This window comes from Pogona vitticeps, chromosome 14 (genome assembly GCF_051106095.1).
Source record: "Pogona vitticeps strain Pit_001003342236 chromosome 14, PviZW2.1, whole genome shotgun sequence".
NCBI classification, from domain to species: Eukaryota; Metazoa; Chordata; class Lepidosauria; order Squamata; family Agamidae; genus Pogona; species Pogona vitticeps.
This window is the reverse complement of record NC_135796.1, coordinates 1369728-1387359: the sequence shown is the minus strand read 5'-3', so window position 1 is coordinate 1387359 and position 17632 is coordinate 1369728. Positions and strand designations below refer to the sequence as shown.

Here is a 17632-nt window from a genome sequence, read left to right as displayed (position 1 = left end):
TTGTGCCACCCTCTTGAATCGATGGGGCTGCTGTTTCCAGTGAGGGTGGCAACAATCTGAAATTCCAGAGCGTCAAGAGTGTGATGTCACACACTGGAATTGTGAAGTTTTGGGGGTTTAGGTGACAAATTCCAAAATTCTAGGAGGGGCTGTCCAAAAACCGCCTAGAATAGACACGCAGCACAAACAGGGCACCACTCAACCCTCTGTTTTCGAAACACCTGTGAGGTGCCTCTTCATGCTTACAGAAAAGTCCTACAAAGTTCCTTTAGTCTCTCAAAGCCTCGATGTTCTTCTGAGCCGCCTTTTCTAAAAGGGTCCCAGATTACAAAAGGTATGTGGATCTGGGGGTGGGGGGTATCTTAAAACCCTACAATTAAATGCAAAGATAGACACAAGTATGCAATGCATCACATAGGATGCATCCTTTCTGCACACCGCTACTGCAGTTGCATGATCTAAATTTAAAGGGACTCGTGTCTTGCTCATGCTCCCAGGGAAACAGAAATTCCTTCCCAGTTCTCTTGTTCAGGGCGAAATTTTCCAAGCACACCCTCTTCCGAAAGATTTCTCGGCTTATTTCATCTAAATCAGATAGTCCATCTGATTTAGACACAGGCAGAGGTTGGAAGCTTAACTTTGGTTACAAATCCCAACATGTCCATCCAGTAGGGGATTCTGGGAATGGTAGTCCATGAAAGTTTTTGCTGATTTGTTATTGTGTTGTTGTTGTTTTCAACAATAACAAAAATTGGGAAAAGGCTGCTTTTGCAAATTCACCAAGCCCCCTCTCACATTTGCCTTGACTTTTTGGGCTGCTTTTGAAGTGTTTTTGACCAGAGGCAGACTGGAGAAACGTCAGCCCCGGTGGGGGGGGGGGGAATATCCAGATTTCCTCTGTTCAGTGCATGAAACCCCATGCAAGGAGAATTTGCAGAAGCCTATTGGAACATATGCACCATCCGGTCTGTCTGCAGAAGGCACAGGGGTCCCTGGGGGTCCCAGCAGGCTCTCCTTCCAGATGACAAGGTGTTTGCAGGGGGGGCAGGAATCCCAGTCCCTGAGCAACTTGTTTATTCAACCAGTGGCTTCTCTGTCTCACCAAGTTTCCTAGGCCAGAAGGCAAAAGCCGGAACAAGGCACTGGGAGTCAGGAGGAAATGGGCAGGAAGGGAGTTTTTCCTCTTTTACAAGAGAGTGAGGCTTGGCCAAGGCTCGGGGGTGGGGCCATGGCACTCTGCCCATGCTTCAAAGTGTGGTCGTCTTATCCGAGTCCTTAATGTTTCTTTTTTCTTTTTTTCTTAAATGACAACATTATCATAAAATATATAATACAAATTGACCGTGTTCCCCACCACCCTAGTTGGGACCTCTTGCAGTCATCCTCTTCTTCCTCTATCTTTATTCTTCCTTGATTGTCCTCTTCTCCGGAACTGCATCGATTCTTGATTTGGAGCTTCCCCATTTATCTATCTATCTATCTATCTATCTATCTATCTATCTATCTATCTATCTATCTATCTATCTATCTATCTATCTATCTATCTATCTATCTATCTATCTATCTATCTATATCCCACCCATCTGGTCTGGTCGACCACTCTTTTCTTTTGGTTAGCACATATTCAAGAAATCAGCCCCATAGATCAGAGCAATGTTCCATGTATTTCATTATGCATTCTTCCATTCAAAATTCAGACTTTGATTTCCAATTCCTAGCTATTATTAATCTGGCTGCTGTTGATAAATTAGTAACCAATTCTCTAGTCATCTTAACATATTCCACATTCTCAAATATGGATAACAGAGCTATCTCAGGATTAAATTCTATATTTTCTTCTATGAGACCTTGATGTTTCTAAGCTCCTCGGCTAAGCTCCTTGACCGGCCCGGCTGCAGGAGCGATGTGAGAGGGCGCTTCCTCCGGATGCAGGGAATGTGGGAAAACTTGCTTTTGGGGCCACGAGTTTCCCCCAACATTTTGGAAGGGGTATTTTTTGGGGACTCTTAACTTCCACGGCTCTCTGAGGGGGTTTGGAGAGTTTTGTAATCCGAAAGGTATATTTTCAAGCTTAAGGCGAGACAGTGTTGAGGGCAAGGGAATAAGTGCCACTGATCTTTGAGAGAAACGAGGAAAAGAATTGGGCTGTGATTCCAGAGCTGGCCGCACACATGCTGGAGTTTTTGTACACTGGCTTCAGTAGGCTTTGTGTATGGAGGACCTTTCTGGACTAGGGTGACTGTCAATCTATCCAGCACTGACCAATCGTTCCCTCCTGCCTGTGAATTCAATGGGAGACCCGCCTCTCTGCTTAGGGTTCCCTTTCCCTCTCTTAAGTCTGTTGCAAGAAGTGAGTCTGTTGAAAGCAGTCGTGTTGGTCAGTCTGTTGACTGATCTGTTCAACTGTAGGTAATGAAACCCTTTATTCTTTCTACTGTTAATATTTCAGAGCGAGATACTGAGAATGTGTATGTGTGTTCAGTCGTTTAGTCGTGTCCGACTCTTCGTGACCCCATGGACCAGAGCACACCAGGCCCTCCTATCTTCCACCGCCTCCCGGAGTTGTGTCAAATTCATGTCGGTTGCTTCGATGACACTGTCCAACCATCTCATCCTCGGTCGTCCCCTTCTCCTCTTGCCTTCACACTTTCCCAGAATGTTAAGTGCCAATTGATGAGAAAAGGGGTGGACTACTCTGAGGAACTGGATGTTACTCTGTTCTGTGAATCCCTGCAGTTCTGCTATGCAGCTTGAGGAATCTGACCAGAAATTCAAAACTCTGCAACAAAATATACTTTAGGGTTATTGGAAATGAAAGAGTGTTTGCTTCTAAGTAATACACAAGCCTGGGGTGTCTGTGTGTTTGGTTCCAGGAGAGATTAGAAATCTGGGGTGAAGAGTCTCATCGATTTCCAAGACATATGACTTCTGTGTGGTTTTGCCCACGTTGATATGCTCCAAAATATCCCACCCCCCCAGTCCATGAAGGGATGCCAAGGAAGATACTGAAGTAGTGAGAGATACGTTTGGTTCAGCCATCAATCCGAATAGAGAATGCATGGAAATCAAAAGAAGACTCTGAAGCGCAGCAATGAAAGGATTAGAAAAGATCATCAAGGATCTGTAAGGATCTGTCCCCACATTCTTGTCTTATCATGATGTACAGGTGTGAGAGCTGGACAGGAAAGAAAGCCGACGGATGATTTGTTTGACATATGGTGCTGGAGGAGAGCTTTGCAGATAACCCCGGACTGCCAGAGAGACGAACAGGGGGGTCCTCGATCAAATCAAGCCTGAACTGTCTCTGGAGGCCAAAATGTTGAAGCTGAGGCTGTCCTGCTTCAGGCACATCCTGAGAAGGCAGGATTCTTTGGAAGGCTGGGAGAGGTGGAAGGCAGCAGGAAAAGAGGAAGGTGAAATATGAGATGGATTGACCCCCCAAAAGGAAGCCACAGGGTTGAGTTTGTAAGAGCCGCTCAGGATGGCCGAGGACCGGACATTTTGGAGGTCATTCCCTCCAAGGGCCACCATCCGTGAGAATCCTCTTGATGGCGGGGTAAGAACAGCCAACCCAGGTCTCCTTCCAAGTAAAGATGCGAGGGACGTTCACTGTTCCTTCTAAATGGCATCATTTGGAGGGTCAGCCTCCTATTTTCATCCAGAAAAAAAAGGGTGTGAGGGGAGGCAGCCCGGAGAATAAACTAGTAGGGCGTAAAGCCAGTTGAGCTCAAGAAGGGCCAACTTCCGAGGGTTGGCCTGTCCAGAGGCTGGGGCTTTTGCTCCCCTCCAGGGGCCTCCTTTAGGGACGGCCTTTCTCCGTTTCATGGAACCACAGGCCTGGGCAGCCAGAAGGGGCTCCAAGGGTCATCCATCCCAACCCTCCAGCCAAGCAGGACCTCTCCAGAGTGACAGACTGTCCTGGGTCCATCGTCCTAGAGAAGGAGGCCAGGAGGAGGAGGATTGGGATCCTGGACGCTGCCTATGATGATGGAGAGCAAGTTCAGGAGAATCCCGGCGCCCGATGGTCGAGAGCTTGAAGCACTGTGGGGCGGTATATAAGCAGCACGCTTTGCTGTTTGCTTTTTGATGGGCGAGAAAGCGTCGCCCCATAAAGCAAGGCAGGGCTTTTTTCTGGAAACCGGAGTCCTCCTTAGCGTTTTTGGGTGGGGAAGAACTTCTGCGTGCATTTTATTTTTATTTTATTAGGGTGACGGATCCCCCCTCTTTTTTGGCGGAGGAGGAGGAGGGGAAAGCTCCCCACTCCCTCCCCCTCCGCAGCAGAAGCCGCCGCCGCCGCTTCTTAGCGCTCGCTCAGCATCCTCTCTCCCGCCCGTGCCTTCGGTGGTTCCCCTTCCCCGGAGCGGGACCGGCCCGGGGCTGGCCAACGAGGCGGCGGCCTCGGTCTGGCTGTCCCCCTTTGCCGCCCGGCCGGGGCTGAGGCGAGGCGAGGCGAGGCGGGCGGAGGAGGGGAACCAATGCGGCATTTCCTGGCTGGCCGGCCGCCCCTCCTGCGGCCGCCGCGAGGGGCGAGGGGGAGGCGGCGGCAGGAGCAGGAGCAGCGCCGGGGCTCCCAGTGCAGCTTCCGCCCGGGCTCCACCAGGCAGCTGCCCAGCCGAGCCGCCGCTGCCCAGCCAGGCTGCCCGGGCAGGGCCGGAGAGGAGCAGTGGCCGGAGCGCATGGAGCGCCGACGGAAGGCCCGGCGCAGAGGCGGCGGCGAAGGCGAGGGAGCCGAGGAGGAGGAGGATGATTTGGCGACGGCGCGCTCCCCGCCTGTCCCGGAGCGTCGGCTCCTCTGGCTGCTCCTGCTGGCGCTCCAGCTCGGCCCCGGGAGAGCCCAGGATCTCAACCCTCGAGGGAGGAACGTCTGCGCCGCGCCCGGGTAAGAGCGAGCCGGTCCAGGCAGGGCGCACGGACGGCGCCTCGGAGCGCGCCGCAGCCCTGGGTCCTGCGCCTTGGGGGGGGGGGTAAGGGGCTGGCATTTCCCCCCCCCACTCCAGTACCCACACACCCGCCCGGACGGGTCCCTGCCTTGAACCCCTCCCGCTTTGAAGCCCTGCGAAAACTCTGCGGCTTCCTCCGCGGGCCCTCGGCGCGCGCTTTGGAGATGCGCTCTCGGGGGTCCCTCCATGCTCCCCCTCCGGGAGGGATGCCCAGAAGGAGCCAGGGGCCGCCTCCTTGTCCCAACGGGTCCCATCCTGCTCGCTTTGGAGCAAGACTGGCGTGAGATGGGCAAGAGGGACGAAGGCGAGCGGACTGAAGCTCAGCCCTGCATCTCCAGAACAAGATCTCTGGAAAGTTTTCTTTTTTTTTTTCGGGGGCGGGGGACCCCCCCTCCCACCGCCCCAGGAGGGTCGCCGAGGTGGCCCCTGGGCTCCTGCTGACACTTGCTGGCGACATTTCGAAGGGCAGAGGCCAGAGAGACCCGTTGCTCCCCGTTACTCTCCCGGGTGTCTGCCCGGCGGGAGGAAGGGGCGCACCCGGCGTTTATGTATGACTTTAACGCGCACATTCCGATGCACGGGACTGGCGTGACCCAGCGGCGGGTGTGAGTTGTGCTCCTATGGTTCCCTTTATATCTACCCCTTTGGAAAGAAAAACCCCGCAGCTCCCCCGGCCCCCGCCCCCTTTGTTTGGGCTGCCCCCTTCTGCTGGACAGGGCCACGTCTTTCTCGATGGAGAGGGTCTGCAGGGCTCGCTGCCCCCTCCCCTGGGCTCCCTCCCCTCTGTGCCCGGAGACCTCCCAGGCTGGAGCCCTCTTTCCTCTGCCAGGGGGTTACCCCTTGAGAACTCGTCCGGAGCTCCCCCCCCCCTTCTTTAGCTGCTCTCCCATCTCAATTGGCTTCAAGGCTGGGGAGTGGGGGGGCAGTGGATTCACTTGGAGGGGGGCGCATGGGGAAACCCTGCAGTATCCATGAGTAGGCAGCGACTCTTCCTTGTAACTTTTCTTGAAACCCTGCATTTAAAAGCTAGGGGGGGAGGGGCCGGCAGGAGTAAGCCGTGGATGCCTCTGGCTTCCTCTCTCTCTCTCTTTCTTTCTTCAGCAAAAACCACTTTTAGAGCCTTTAACCCCATCCTCGACTTAACCATTTCAAGATGCAGGCTTCCTGCCCTCACCGCCTTCCTAACAGCCGCCTTGTGCTGAGGATCGCAACTTTCTCTGCAGCCATGCGGGCTGTAAAGTGTGCTGTGATTTTTCGAGGGACCCCCCCCTCCTTTCTCGCCTGGGGTTCTTCCCCCCCCCCATTTTTTTCCACGAGGTTCAAAGAAGAACCCAAGGCCCCCCCTCCGAACACCCTCCCGCCTCCTTCCAAATGTAACTTAAAACCCAATGGAAAGAGACGATACATCTGTTTTTGATTTAAGGCCTTGCAAACGAGAGAGCTCTACTAGAGGAGAGGGTTTTTTGCCGCCGCTGCTGCTGAGGAATTTCTGGATGAGGCCTCTCCCCCCCCCCCCCAAGTGCTCTGGACCATGTTTTTCCTACCGAGACAGAATCTGTTTTGTGATGGAGAAAATGTATAAATGGTTTTTTGGGGTTGGGGAAAAACAGTGGAATGCGGTTTAGGATTTTCGAGGCCAGCAGCGCCAAAGCCTCTTTGGAGATAACTCGCTCATTTGGTGTCACCATCTAGCCAAGAGCTTCACTTTGGGCTTAAATCCACTCAGATTCATGGTGGCTTAAAGAATCGGGCCAGGAGGAGAAAAAACACCTCTTCAAACATCCAAAATGTGCAACTTGTTGCAGAATGCTGGATTTTTTTGGTTAAACTCCTCTAGCTGCAACAGCAGAAGAACAGGGATTTACAGAGCAGAATAGCTTCAAGTTTCCCTCAGGGTAGACCGCTCCTTTTTTTCTCATCAACTGGCACAGTCTCAATAACTCACCCTGGTATATTTGTAAGAGAAAGTAGAAAAGGGTTCACTACTTACAGATCAGCAGATCAAACAGCAAACTGAGAAACATGACTGCTGTCAGCAAACAGACACCAACAGTCTCAGTGCTTCCAACAGACTAAAGAGAGAACGTTAAGCAGAGAGGCAGGGCTCTGAATTCAGAAGCAAGAGGGAATTATTGGTTAGTGCTGGATAAATTGACAGTCAGCCCACCTCAGAAAAGGTGCCCCCCAGCCAAATCTACTGAAGGCAGCATGCAACCTACTAAAGGCAGCATGCATGTTGCAAAAACTCCTGCACAACTCACATACCCCAGGTTGTGAGTGATGGCAGTAGGAAACCTAAGATCAACTCATATAAATCGAAATAAGATCCAAAGTGGATTTTGATCTATGAAAACTCATGCCAAAATCAGTCGGTTTTCAAAAGGCCACAATATTTTGCTTCTTCCCTCTTGTTTTTTTTCTCTTTTCTTTTTTCCAACATGCTGGCATCTCATGGTAGAACCTCGTTAGGATAGCCTGTGGGAGCAACATAACTCTTCTCTTCAGAACACCAACCACAACCATTCCTGGTGGATCAAAATTGACAAACAAGACTGTTTTCACCAAACAGGAAGCCTGGTGGGGATGACTTTTTCTGTGGAAAGACTACAGGGTGTCAGTTCAGAACCCAAAGGGATCTCCTTGGCTGGATGTTCTAGGTGTCCCAATAACTGAAGGTTCTAGGTGTCCCAATAACAGTAGAGCTCATTAAGCCTAGAGGTTGTCCAGCCACCCTTGACAAGTCGTACTTACTGCATATATCTCATTCCTGGGGGTGATCAGATATAATAAGATTTAAACTCTGAGGCCTCCTAAGTCTTTATTTGTAAATGTGGAGCAAAGGTGCTTGTTCTCTATTTGCTTCCTGTTTCAAGATGCTGGTTTTGGCTTGTTGAGCCTTAGAATGGTGTAGGTCCCGATTACATACGGACTGTTTCCTTGTATCCAAGAGGTCAGCCAAGCTGAGCCGTTGCAAGGAAATCAACAAAGGCTCGAAACGGAAAATCCAGGATTGGGCAGAACCTTTATCACCTTGCTCATGAGTTACAAAGAAGGCGTGTGTTTGAGTTGTCCAGGAGTCTTCAAAGGGAAACCCAGCCCTGGGAGGAAAGACTGAAAGAACTGGGGATGTTTAGCCTTGAGGAAAGAAGACTGAGGGGTGATAGGATAGCACTCTTCAAAGACTTAAAAGGCTCTCATAAAGAGGAGGGGCAGGATCTGTTCTCGTTCATCCCAAAGTGCAGGAGATGCAACAATGGGCTCAAGCTGCAGGAAGCCAGATTTCAGTTGAATATCAAGAAAGCCTTCTTAACTGTTAGAGCAGTATGACAACAGAACCCATGACTTTGGAAGGTGGTGAGCGTTCCAACGCTGGAGGCCTTCAAGAAAATTTGGACCACCACCTGGCAGATATCCTTTGATTTGCTTCCTGCACTGAGGAGGTGGTTGGATTTGATGGCCTTCTAGGCTCCTTCCAACTCCATTATTCTATGATTCTCTGAAAACTCGGTCCTATTTGTCCAAAATGATTGCTTTCCCCTTAGGTTTTAGGCCATCTTTGCCCACGAAGACTTCTAGACAACTCAAAACCTCATCTTGGCTGTAACTTTTTAACGGTCCAGTAAAGGCCTTCCTTAACCTTAGATTTTCTTGGGACGTATGGATGGATTTTAAGCAAAATAAAACTGATGTTTCACTAAGATCCCACACCCCTGTTTGCCGTTTCCCCTTCCACTGCCTTGGAAAAGTGACACATTTCTGATTTCTATCTGGGCCATTTCTGTGGCTCCCACCTTGCTTTGGAACTTCGTAGAGAATAAGTTACATTCAGTTTTCCTTGTTCTCCTCTCCCACCCCTAACCTTTGAATGAAAAAAAATTGGGGGGGGGGGTGCTTGGTGTTGGCTTGTCTAGTTGTATTGTTTACACTGCCACTTGGTGGAATGTTTTAAATTAACCTGTTAGCCGGTGGTCGTGACCATTTCGTTCGGGTGTTGTGATTCTTGTTCTGTTTGTTGAACTGCCATGAAATGGGACGACTGTGGTTTTGCACAGACATTTTTGAAGGAAAAACATCGACAAGGCTACAGAAAGCAGTGGGGGCAGAAAATCTGCAGATAGTGGCTTTTCACTGAGGAATTTAGCTTCCCCTGCACACATGCCTTTAAAAACAAAATAGTAAGCTTCTAGTCCATGTGGATTCAATGAGCTCGGTGGTTTTTGTTTTGCTTTGTTTCTTTAGGTTTTGCCTGATAGTCGGTGGTTTAGGTATCTGGCGGGAGAGTTTAATTCCCCCCACTGTGTTTCCTGGGAGAAGAGCCAGCCTGGGTAACCTTGGGCAAGCTGCACAGTCCTAGGATGTCCCCAGAAGAAGGGGATGGGAAACGACTTCTCAGGACTATCTACCTCCAAAGCCCCTGAAAGGGTAGCCATAAATCAGAATTGACAGCACATGATTATTAAAGCTAGGTTGGGAGTTCGATTCCCCACTTGTGCCTCCTGAAGAAGAGCCAGCCTGGGTGGCCTTGGGCCAGCTGCACACAGTCTCAGGGTGCTTCCAGAAGAAGGGAAGAGGGGAAACCACTTCTAAGTATTCTCTGCCTGGAAACCCCTGAAAAGAGGCTATTAATTATCCAGAAATGATTGAGGCAAGGCTAAAAGAACCTCCAGTTGAGACAGGGAGCAAGGAAGCTAGCTTACTAACTTACTGCAAAAGTTTGCAGTTTTAGATTTTTCCAACTGTTTCGTGTTTTTTAAATACAGATCCCTCCGGTGCACAGTAATGATGCTCGGAGGTTGTCTTTCTCCTGGGAAGGGATGGACTGAGAGGCCGTAGAACCGGAGAGCCACCGTGATAGACCATGTCTTCCCCCCCCTGCCCCGCTCCCCAGGAAAAAAGCTCTGGCAACTGGCTGCCTCGTCTTCCCGCGTGACTGCGGCCTCTCTGCTTTTGGATAATGGCGCCATTCAGAGAACTGGCGGGGGCCTCGGAAGCCCCTCGCTCAAATTACAGCTGGCGTGTGTTTCCTAAGAGGGACACTTTATGGGTCCAAACAAGCTTCAGCCCCGGAGCTGGGCTTGTCTTTGAAAGCAAGTCCTTTTTCGCAATGTAGGGAGGGAAATACTGTGGGGTGGGGGCGAGATGCACAGTTGTGCTCACCCCACATCTCCCCCTTTTCGCCTTGCATTGATCTTGCATCTATGCGGCCCAAACTATTGGGGTTTTTTAAAATTTATACCATGTGCATCCCGTTTTCACCCCAGCTCACAAGGCATTCAAAATCAGATACAACCCTTCCCCCGTAAATTATAATAACGGGATATGATTAAATAGAAACAGCCAAAAAATCTTAATGACCATCAGCCCACACTCCTATTCCAAGGTGAGCCACATCCTTGATGGGTTGAAATTTCTAGAAGAAAGGGACATATCCACCAACAAGGAGAATGAGCTGGTATTTCTGTAGAGAAGGAAACATATATGCCCTGTGTTTTCGCACCGCGATCAGGCAAACTATGGCTTATATTGTAGAGTTCACAGCTTGGAGCATTACATTTTAAGACAAATTCACTGTGTTATTTGCTACTTCTTAGCAGCTAGATTACTTTTATTGATGCTAAAGTAATTCAGTACACTGCCTGTTGTGAATGTGCTGACCTTATCAACTGGGCAGAAAATTACCGGGAAATACTCTCTGCTTCCCCCTAATGGCTGATTTTGATATTGCATCTTGAAAATACTTCTACTGTAAAAATACAGAAGGCAGAACTAAAGACCACTTCCCTTGCAACTTAGGACTGGCAAAGCATGGAAAAAATGTCTCAACATACCCTTGAAAAGTGACTTTTCAGAGTCACTACCTGTTACAACTAAAAAGCAATTTTGGAACTACTCATTACAGGTCTAGTTACTCCAAAGTGACTGGTTATAGGGTGATGTTATTATATGTCGAATCTCAGTTTTGGAAGAAAGATGAATTATAAAGGAACCAAAACTTGGAAATACATATAGGTGCAAAGCGAAACAAACTAATACGAATCTAAGATAGACATTAATACAATGAATTTAAGAACTATTCTTACATGTGTTGCTATTTACTGTCATTGCTGTACATGCTAAGGAGGGGTTTCTGAATGGCCAGTCAGAGGTTTTAACGATGCTGGAGTGGCCCAGACGCATTTCTACAGCTGACAGGGATTCCTGTCTCTGATATTTAGAATCTGCTCTCAGGGAATGATCTTCTCCTGTGGAGGTAGAAAGACCAAAAAAAAAAGAACTTTTATGCCACTCTTGGAATGTTTAGCAAACGAGACATATGTGTTTGGAAATCTGCACACCATCCCTATAAGGTAGGCCTGTAGTCAGGGGCAGGTCTGCTATGAAACTAATGAAGCTGATGCTTCAGCTGTGCTAATCCCAGGGGGAGAGGCAGAAATCATTTTAGCCCCATTGGAGAAGATAACAGCGGTCGCCAAGACCTCATTGCTGGTTGCAAAGGGGGGCCCAGGCTTTGTGGGGAGGGGGCCAAACATTTAGGTCTGCTAGGGGATATGAATACCAACCTGTTCACAGATACAGAGGTTGTGGCTTGATTTAGAATACATGCAGCAACCGCGTGAGTTTCAGGCAGAGGTGAAATTTGAACACAGGACCCTTTTCTGGTTCATCGGAGCAAACTATTCCTAATGCCCTCCTTTATGTCTTTCCTCCTGCAGTTCCGCTGGGTTTGTCTGCTGCCCAGGATGGAGGCAACAGGGCGAGGAGTGTTTGATAGGTAAGACGTTGCTTCTTCCTTTCCTTCCTCCCTTTTCGAAGAGGACTCTGCTTTTTTTCTTTCTGTTGCCTCTCCTTGTGGGGAGAAGGTGGGCTTTTCCTTCTGGATCCTTGTTAGCCCCTCTTGGGTGGTTCAACGCCTTGCTTTGCCGTGGAAACTCACTGGGGGGGATGAGTGGCCTTGGTACACCCATTCCCTGGGCACCTCACATGCCCTCCCAGGTCTGTGTGCATCCATTTGGGGCGGTCAAGCCGGAACTGACCCATAACGACCCTAACAGGGGTCTCCGGGTAAACGAGATACTGAAGGAATGGTTTTACCCGCTCCAATGGCCAAGTGGAGATTCGAACCCTGTTCTCCAGGATCACAGTCCATCCCTTTATCCGGGACACTTTTGCAGCACGTGACAATAAAGTAGACTGTGATTTGTAAACACCCAAATAGAATTAAGAACTCACACAGCTTGTTTTTTTAAAAACATTAAAATAACCTCATCTCTGTAGCTTTGCGGCCATGATTTCTGTCTGCCTGTATGGGCATCCATGGATCACCCCCCTCCCTCAGGTCTTATTTTCATACCAACCCTGTAAGGTAGACCACTTTGAGAGAAAGGGATTGGAGAAAAGGGACTTTCATGGCTGAGCAGAGGCTTCAACCTGCATCTCCCACTAACCACTAGCCCACGCTGCTGATTCAGCGGTAACAGAAAGCACTTTACATCCTGCTCAAGGCGACTCTCCACATCAGCTTGAACATCCCCCACTAATGCAAAGCAAAAACCAAAAATCCACAGAGCTGGCGCTGTAGAAATATTGGAAGCGCAAATAGGAAAACCACACATATATGAATTAGAAATGCAGATCATGGAATCAAAGTAAAAAAGCAACTTTTCGAATTTGGTTTGGAATTATGCATGCAAAGCATGCTCAGAAAAAGGAGGGAGGGACCATTACACTGTACAAGCACATAGCAACAAGAAAACATGATATAAAATAAAGCGGAATAATGCACATGTGTATTATTTGGCTTGATTTTATATCATGTTTTCTTGTTGCTATGTGCTGCCAAGTCACCCTCATGTATGACCAATCTCCAACATGCCCTTGTCCTCCACTGCCCTGCTCAGCTCTTGTAGAGCAAGCCTGTGGCTTCCTTGAGGGAGTCAGATTGTCTTGTATGTATTTGGTCCTCCTCTTTTCCTGCTGCCTTCAACTTTTCCCAGCATTATTGTCTTTTCTAGAGAATTGTGCCTTTTCATGATGTGCCCAAAGCAGGACAGCCTCAACTTTTTGCCTGCAGAGACAATTCAGTCTTGATTTGATCCAGGACTCACACGTTCCTCTTTCTGGCAACTCAGGGTATCCACAGATCCCCAGCACAATATTTCAAATGAATCCATTTTTTCCCAGTCAGCTTTCTTTACTGGTTCCGCTTTCCACCCATACATGGTGACTAGAAACACAAGAATGTGGATTATCTTGGTCTTGGCACTTTCTTACACTTGAGGATCTTGTCTAATTCTTTCATTGTTAATTCTGAAGTTGTGTAGTTCTTCTGTAGCCGTGATTGTGGTGTTCTTGATGTTCAACTGCAGTCCTGCTTCGGCACTTCCTTCTTTGACTTTAACGAAAAGTCGTTTTGAGTCATTACTGCTTTTCTGCCAGGAAGATGATGCCACCTGCATATCTCAAATGACCCACGTTCCTTCCACTGATTTTTCACTCCACCTTCATCTGAACCTAGTCCAGCTTTTCTATAGGATAGGTTCTGCACACAGATTGAACAGGCAAGAGATAAAAGGCTCCCTTATTTGACACCTTTGCCTATAGGACAGCAGTCCCCAGCCTTTTTAGCCCCGCGGACTGGCTGGGGAAGGTGGGGCACCCCCCCCACGCACTCATGCACATGCGCAAAGGGTGGCAGAGCATTTGTGCCGGCACTTATGCACAGGTGCAAATGGGCTGTGCAGGGGGGGAGTGCATGGGGGGGAGGTCTCTCTGTGCAGCCTGGTCCCGTTCAGGCCATGGACCAGCAACGGGCCGCAGACCGGAGGTTTGGGGACCTCTGCTGTAGGAAACCCCTCTGTCTCTCCCTATTCTGTCCTCACAGTGGCTTCTTGTGCACAATACAAGGCACACAACACGAGCATCAACTGCTGAGACACCCCCGTTTCTTTCAGAGGCCTGTCATGACATCTGCCGAAAACAGTAACATGAAGTAGAATATAAAGGAGGATAAAGGAAAAACAGGGTGTCTGCCCCAAGAAGCTTACACATGAGATTTAAAGTGAGTGGGAAGAGGCCTTACGCTGGGACCTGAAAAAGCTAGCAAACGTACACAAGGCGAATGTCAGCCTGTGCAGGGAGTGCGTCTGAGTTTTGACCACGCAATGTGGAGGCTATTCTGGGATTTTTGGAAAGAACGGTAAAGCTGAGCTCCCCAGAACCCCCAGCTGTTCGTAGCCTCTCGGCGTGTTTTATCTGGCAGCCAAGTTAACCCAATAGTAAAATTGCTTCGCAATAATTATATCTCTCTTTCTGGGATTTTGCTGCCGGAGCTGGGATTCTTTTGGAATGATAGGTTTTGGCGGAACGGAGGGAAGATTTAAAGGGGGGGAGGGGGAATCAGAAGTATGTGTCTGGTGGTGTGTTTTCCTCGGAGCGCAAGACCCCTGCAGAATTCAGCATGGCTAGCTGGTCTGTTTTGTGGGTGGCTGGTGTTAGGCGGTGTGGATTTCGTTTTTGTTTTTAAATCAAGTTTCTGGTCCTCATGGTTTCTGAAGATCTGGCTGAAGAGGGCAGTCAGGGCTTGGTAGGAATATTGGGGGATGGAGGATTTTCTGAGCAAGTTTCCCAGGGGCTCCCAGGGGCTGGGGGGTTCTGCGCCTGGTACCGAGGCTGACTCTTCTCCATCCAGAAGACCGGTGGTTCCCAACCTGGGGTCCCCAGAGGTTCGTGGACTGCAACTCCCAGAAATCCTGGCCAGCACAGCGAGTGGCAAAGGCTTCTGGGAGTTGTAGTCCAAGAACATCTGGGGACCCACGTTTGAGGATTGATACATTCTATGAAATGGGTGTCAGGGAATCCAAAGAGGCAACGTCGGCCTTTCAGGCTGGCTACCCTGGGATCCTGGCCGCTGGTCCGAAGGCGGTGCCAGACTTGGCACATCGCCCTCATCTGCAGTGGTCAAGGTTTGTGGAAGAGTCCTCCGCTGGGCTTCCGAGGAAGCCAGGAAATAAAATTCTCAGGGGCCACAAACCCACGGCAGGTGGGACAGAAAGCAGCAGCCTGGCTTAGCTCTTATTGCTAAATCCTCCAGGAAGGATTCTGACCTTTTTAAAATGGGGGGTGTATGCAAAAGTCAGGAAGCCAGCCGGTGATGGAGTCCTGGGAAGCTGTATGTGGCCACCAGTGGCCTGGATTCAGCCCCAGGGCCAGGACTCCCCACCTCCCTCCTCCTTGATCGGCTCTGGCTTGGTCACGTTAGGCAGGCCACGGCAGGACCGGGGACCACCAACTTGCCTGGGGCTCTCTGTTTTTTGTGTGTGTGTCTGGGACTGAAAAGCTTGCCATTGCCGCCACCTGAGCTCTGGAACCCGGTCCCCAAAGTTTCCGGCCAGAGACTCCATTGTTGGCCTTTCCACAGAAGAGAGGAAAGCAAGCCGAGAGCTGGATGTTCTCGGGCGTCGGAGGAGTCCGGCGGCGACGGCTGATGGGAAACTCGGAGGAGCTATTTTTAGACCGCCTCTTAAACTCTCTAGCGTTCCAGTTGGCGTGAGCCGTCTTCCTTTCCTGTGGAGGAATATTTCTCCGGGCTGATCAACAGCAGCCACGCTCGGCTTCCAGAGCCCTCTGCGTGTGAGCGAAAGCCAGCCAAGGAGGGCCTCAAGCCGAGCGCAGTTCGAGATTCCACCCAGGCGAGCAACGATTGCCCTTGTTTTGAGGGAAGCAGAACCGTCTGCTTCAGGGAACAGATCTCGAGGGGTCTTTGTTCAGAGGAAGGAAGCAGGAGGCAGACAGGCCTGATCCTGAGGGAGAGGGTTCTCCAGGATGTTTGCTCCTGCTGAAAATGAGCAAGGAGCTGGGGGTCCGGTCTCTTACTCCACCTCATCGTAAGCACGGGCAGCAAACGATGAACTAGCAAAAACAAAAACCAACGAAACTATTCTCTGTGTCGCCCCTACAAGAGCTTGAGGTATTTTATGGCACTTTTGGCAAGAACAGGGGCCGAGAATTTTTTTTAGTTGGGGCACAAGAGAATAAGGTCATGGCTGCTTCTTTGTCACGTGGACTTCAAGAATCAGAAGCACTGGATGGGTTCTTCGAATCTTTTTTTCCTTTTTTTTTTACAAACTTCATTTAGTTTAAAACATTATTGATAGTACATATTTTAAAAAGGAAGTTCTTTTTTTGGAAGATCAGCCAGTTCACCTGTGCTTGCAGCAGGGCACGTAGATTGGTTTGGCTCACATGTGAACCTGGGTCTCTAGAGTCCTCGTCTGGCAATCAAGGCGTTGCTTCAGGCGAGGGGCAAAATTAAACAGGGGATGAACGATGCAAGCAGTTTGAAGATGCCTCCTTACGATGGGAAGGAGAAACTGTGTCAGGAAGCCAAAGGCGTTGGAAGGAAAATAGGTTTTGAGGAGGGAGGTGAAGGAAGAGAATGATCGGTGCATGTATTTGCAAGAGTGTTGTTGTCATAAGGGGAAGTAGGGTCCAATGGGTAGTGTCATGTAAAAAAGGACACTTTGCTCTGGAAAGGCAACGAGTTATGGATTTTCTAACGGGGGTTTTCCCTTTGGAGGTGGTCATTCTAAACATTGATGTTGCGCTATATCTCAACCAGTCTCAAGCCACTCTTCTCCTTCCTCAGCTTCTTACCCCCTAGATTTTCCCTTCAACTGTAGCAATCTTTTTTGAACCCCATTTCTCTTTAGGTGGCCAAAATATTCTATCTTTTTTTATGTGCTTGAAATTTCTTCGTCTTTATTCATTCACCTTAGCACTTCTTTGTGGGTCGCTCTCTCGATCCACAACCTAATTTTTTTTAAAAAAAAATTTATATAGTAGTCTGTTTTCATATCCATGATTCCGTACTATCCTGAGCAGGTTGACTCTTCCCTCCAAACTGCTTTCCTGTGGCTGGTCCCTTCCTCCCTAGCCAGATTCCCCTCATCAACCTTTGGGCCCACGGTTCTGAAGCTCTTTGGGCTGGATTTTAAGATGGAAATTTCACTGTTCCCGTTTACGTTCTTCTAAAAGCTGAATAACAAACTAACACCCTGAGGTTTTCCACTTAAGCACCAGCAGCTTTCTGAAACACCTTACTTCCATGCCTTGAGTGACTTTGCCAAAATTTCGCCTGAACATTGCTCAAGGGGCAAGAGTAACTTCCAGAGGTATGCATTTCTGTGCCTTTGAACTACAGATGCTGGGATCTGTAGTCCAAAGCCGTAACATTTCACAGCCCTGCTCGAAACTCCTTGTTTTCCCTCTCTTGTCTAACCTTCGGTACTAATACTGTGTTTATGCTTTCCTAGATTTCTTTCTGGTGTCCACCTCTGGGCTTACTGTTGGCTTCCGTTCCCACGCATGGAACTGTGCACATGAATGCCTGGTTAGTGGTAGCTACCACCCACCCTGTTTACTAATGCCTCTCGTGAAGGAAGCTTGATGCTGCCAATCCAGGGGCGGGGGGTGGAGGTTCAGTTCTCCGGGAACCAACTTTCTCACGAGCATTGAGTCCCAGCACAAAAGCCAGGAATCCGAGGAGTGGGCGCCTGCACTTGGAGCAAGGCAGGGGGCGAAGGACCGCCACCTGAACTCATGAGCCGCCTTGGAGCGCAAGTCCGAAGAGCCGTCGCTCACATCAGTGGATGGGGGGGGGGATTCCACGTGAGCTAACAGTGAGCCTTCCGCAA

At 49.5% G+C, this 17632-nt stretch overlaps 1 protein-coding gene across 2 annotated transcripts in view; it reads left to right on the top strand.

Moving 5' to 3' along the window:
* Nucleotides 1–3767: 3767 nt before the first annotated feature.
* The window catches only part of SCARF2 (scavenger receptor class F member 2), a 43521-nt gene continuing 29656 nt past the window's right edge, over nucleotides 3768–17632 (top strand). Inside the window, exons 1-2 of one of the 2 annotated variants that reach the window (XM_072983473.2) lie at nucleotides 3768–4879; nucleotides 11654–11712. In XM_072983473.2, the coding sequence (XP_072839574.2) occupies nucleotides 4476–4879; nucleotides 11654–11712 (463 nt within the window). In that variant the 5' untranslated portion in view covers nucleotides 3768–4475. Of the gene's footprint in view, nucleotides 4880–11653; nucleotides 11713–12840; nucleotides 17329–17632 lie in introns of those variants that run through there. The other variant, XM_072983474.2, reaches the window with a different exon arrangement.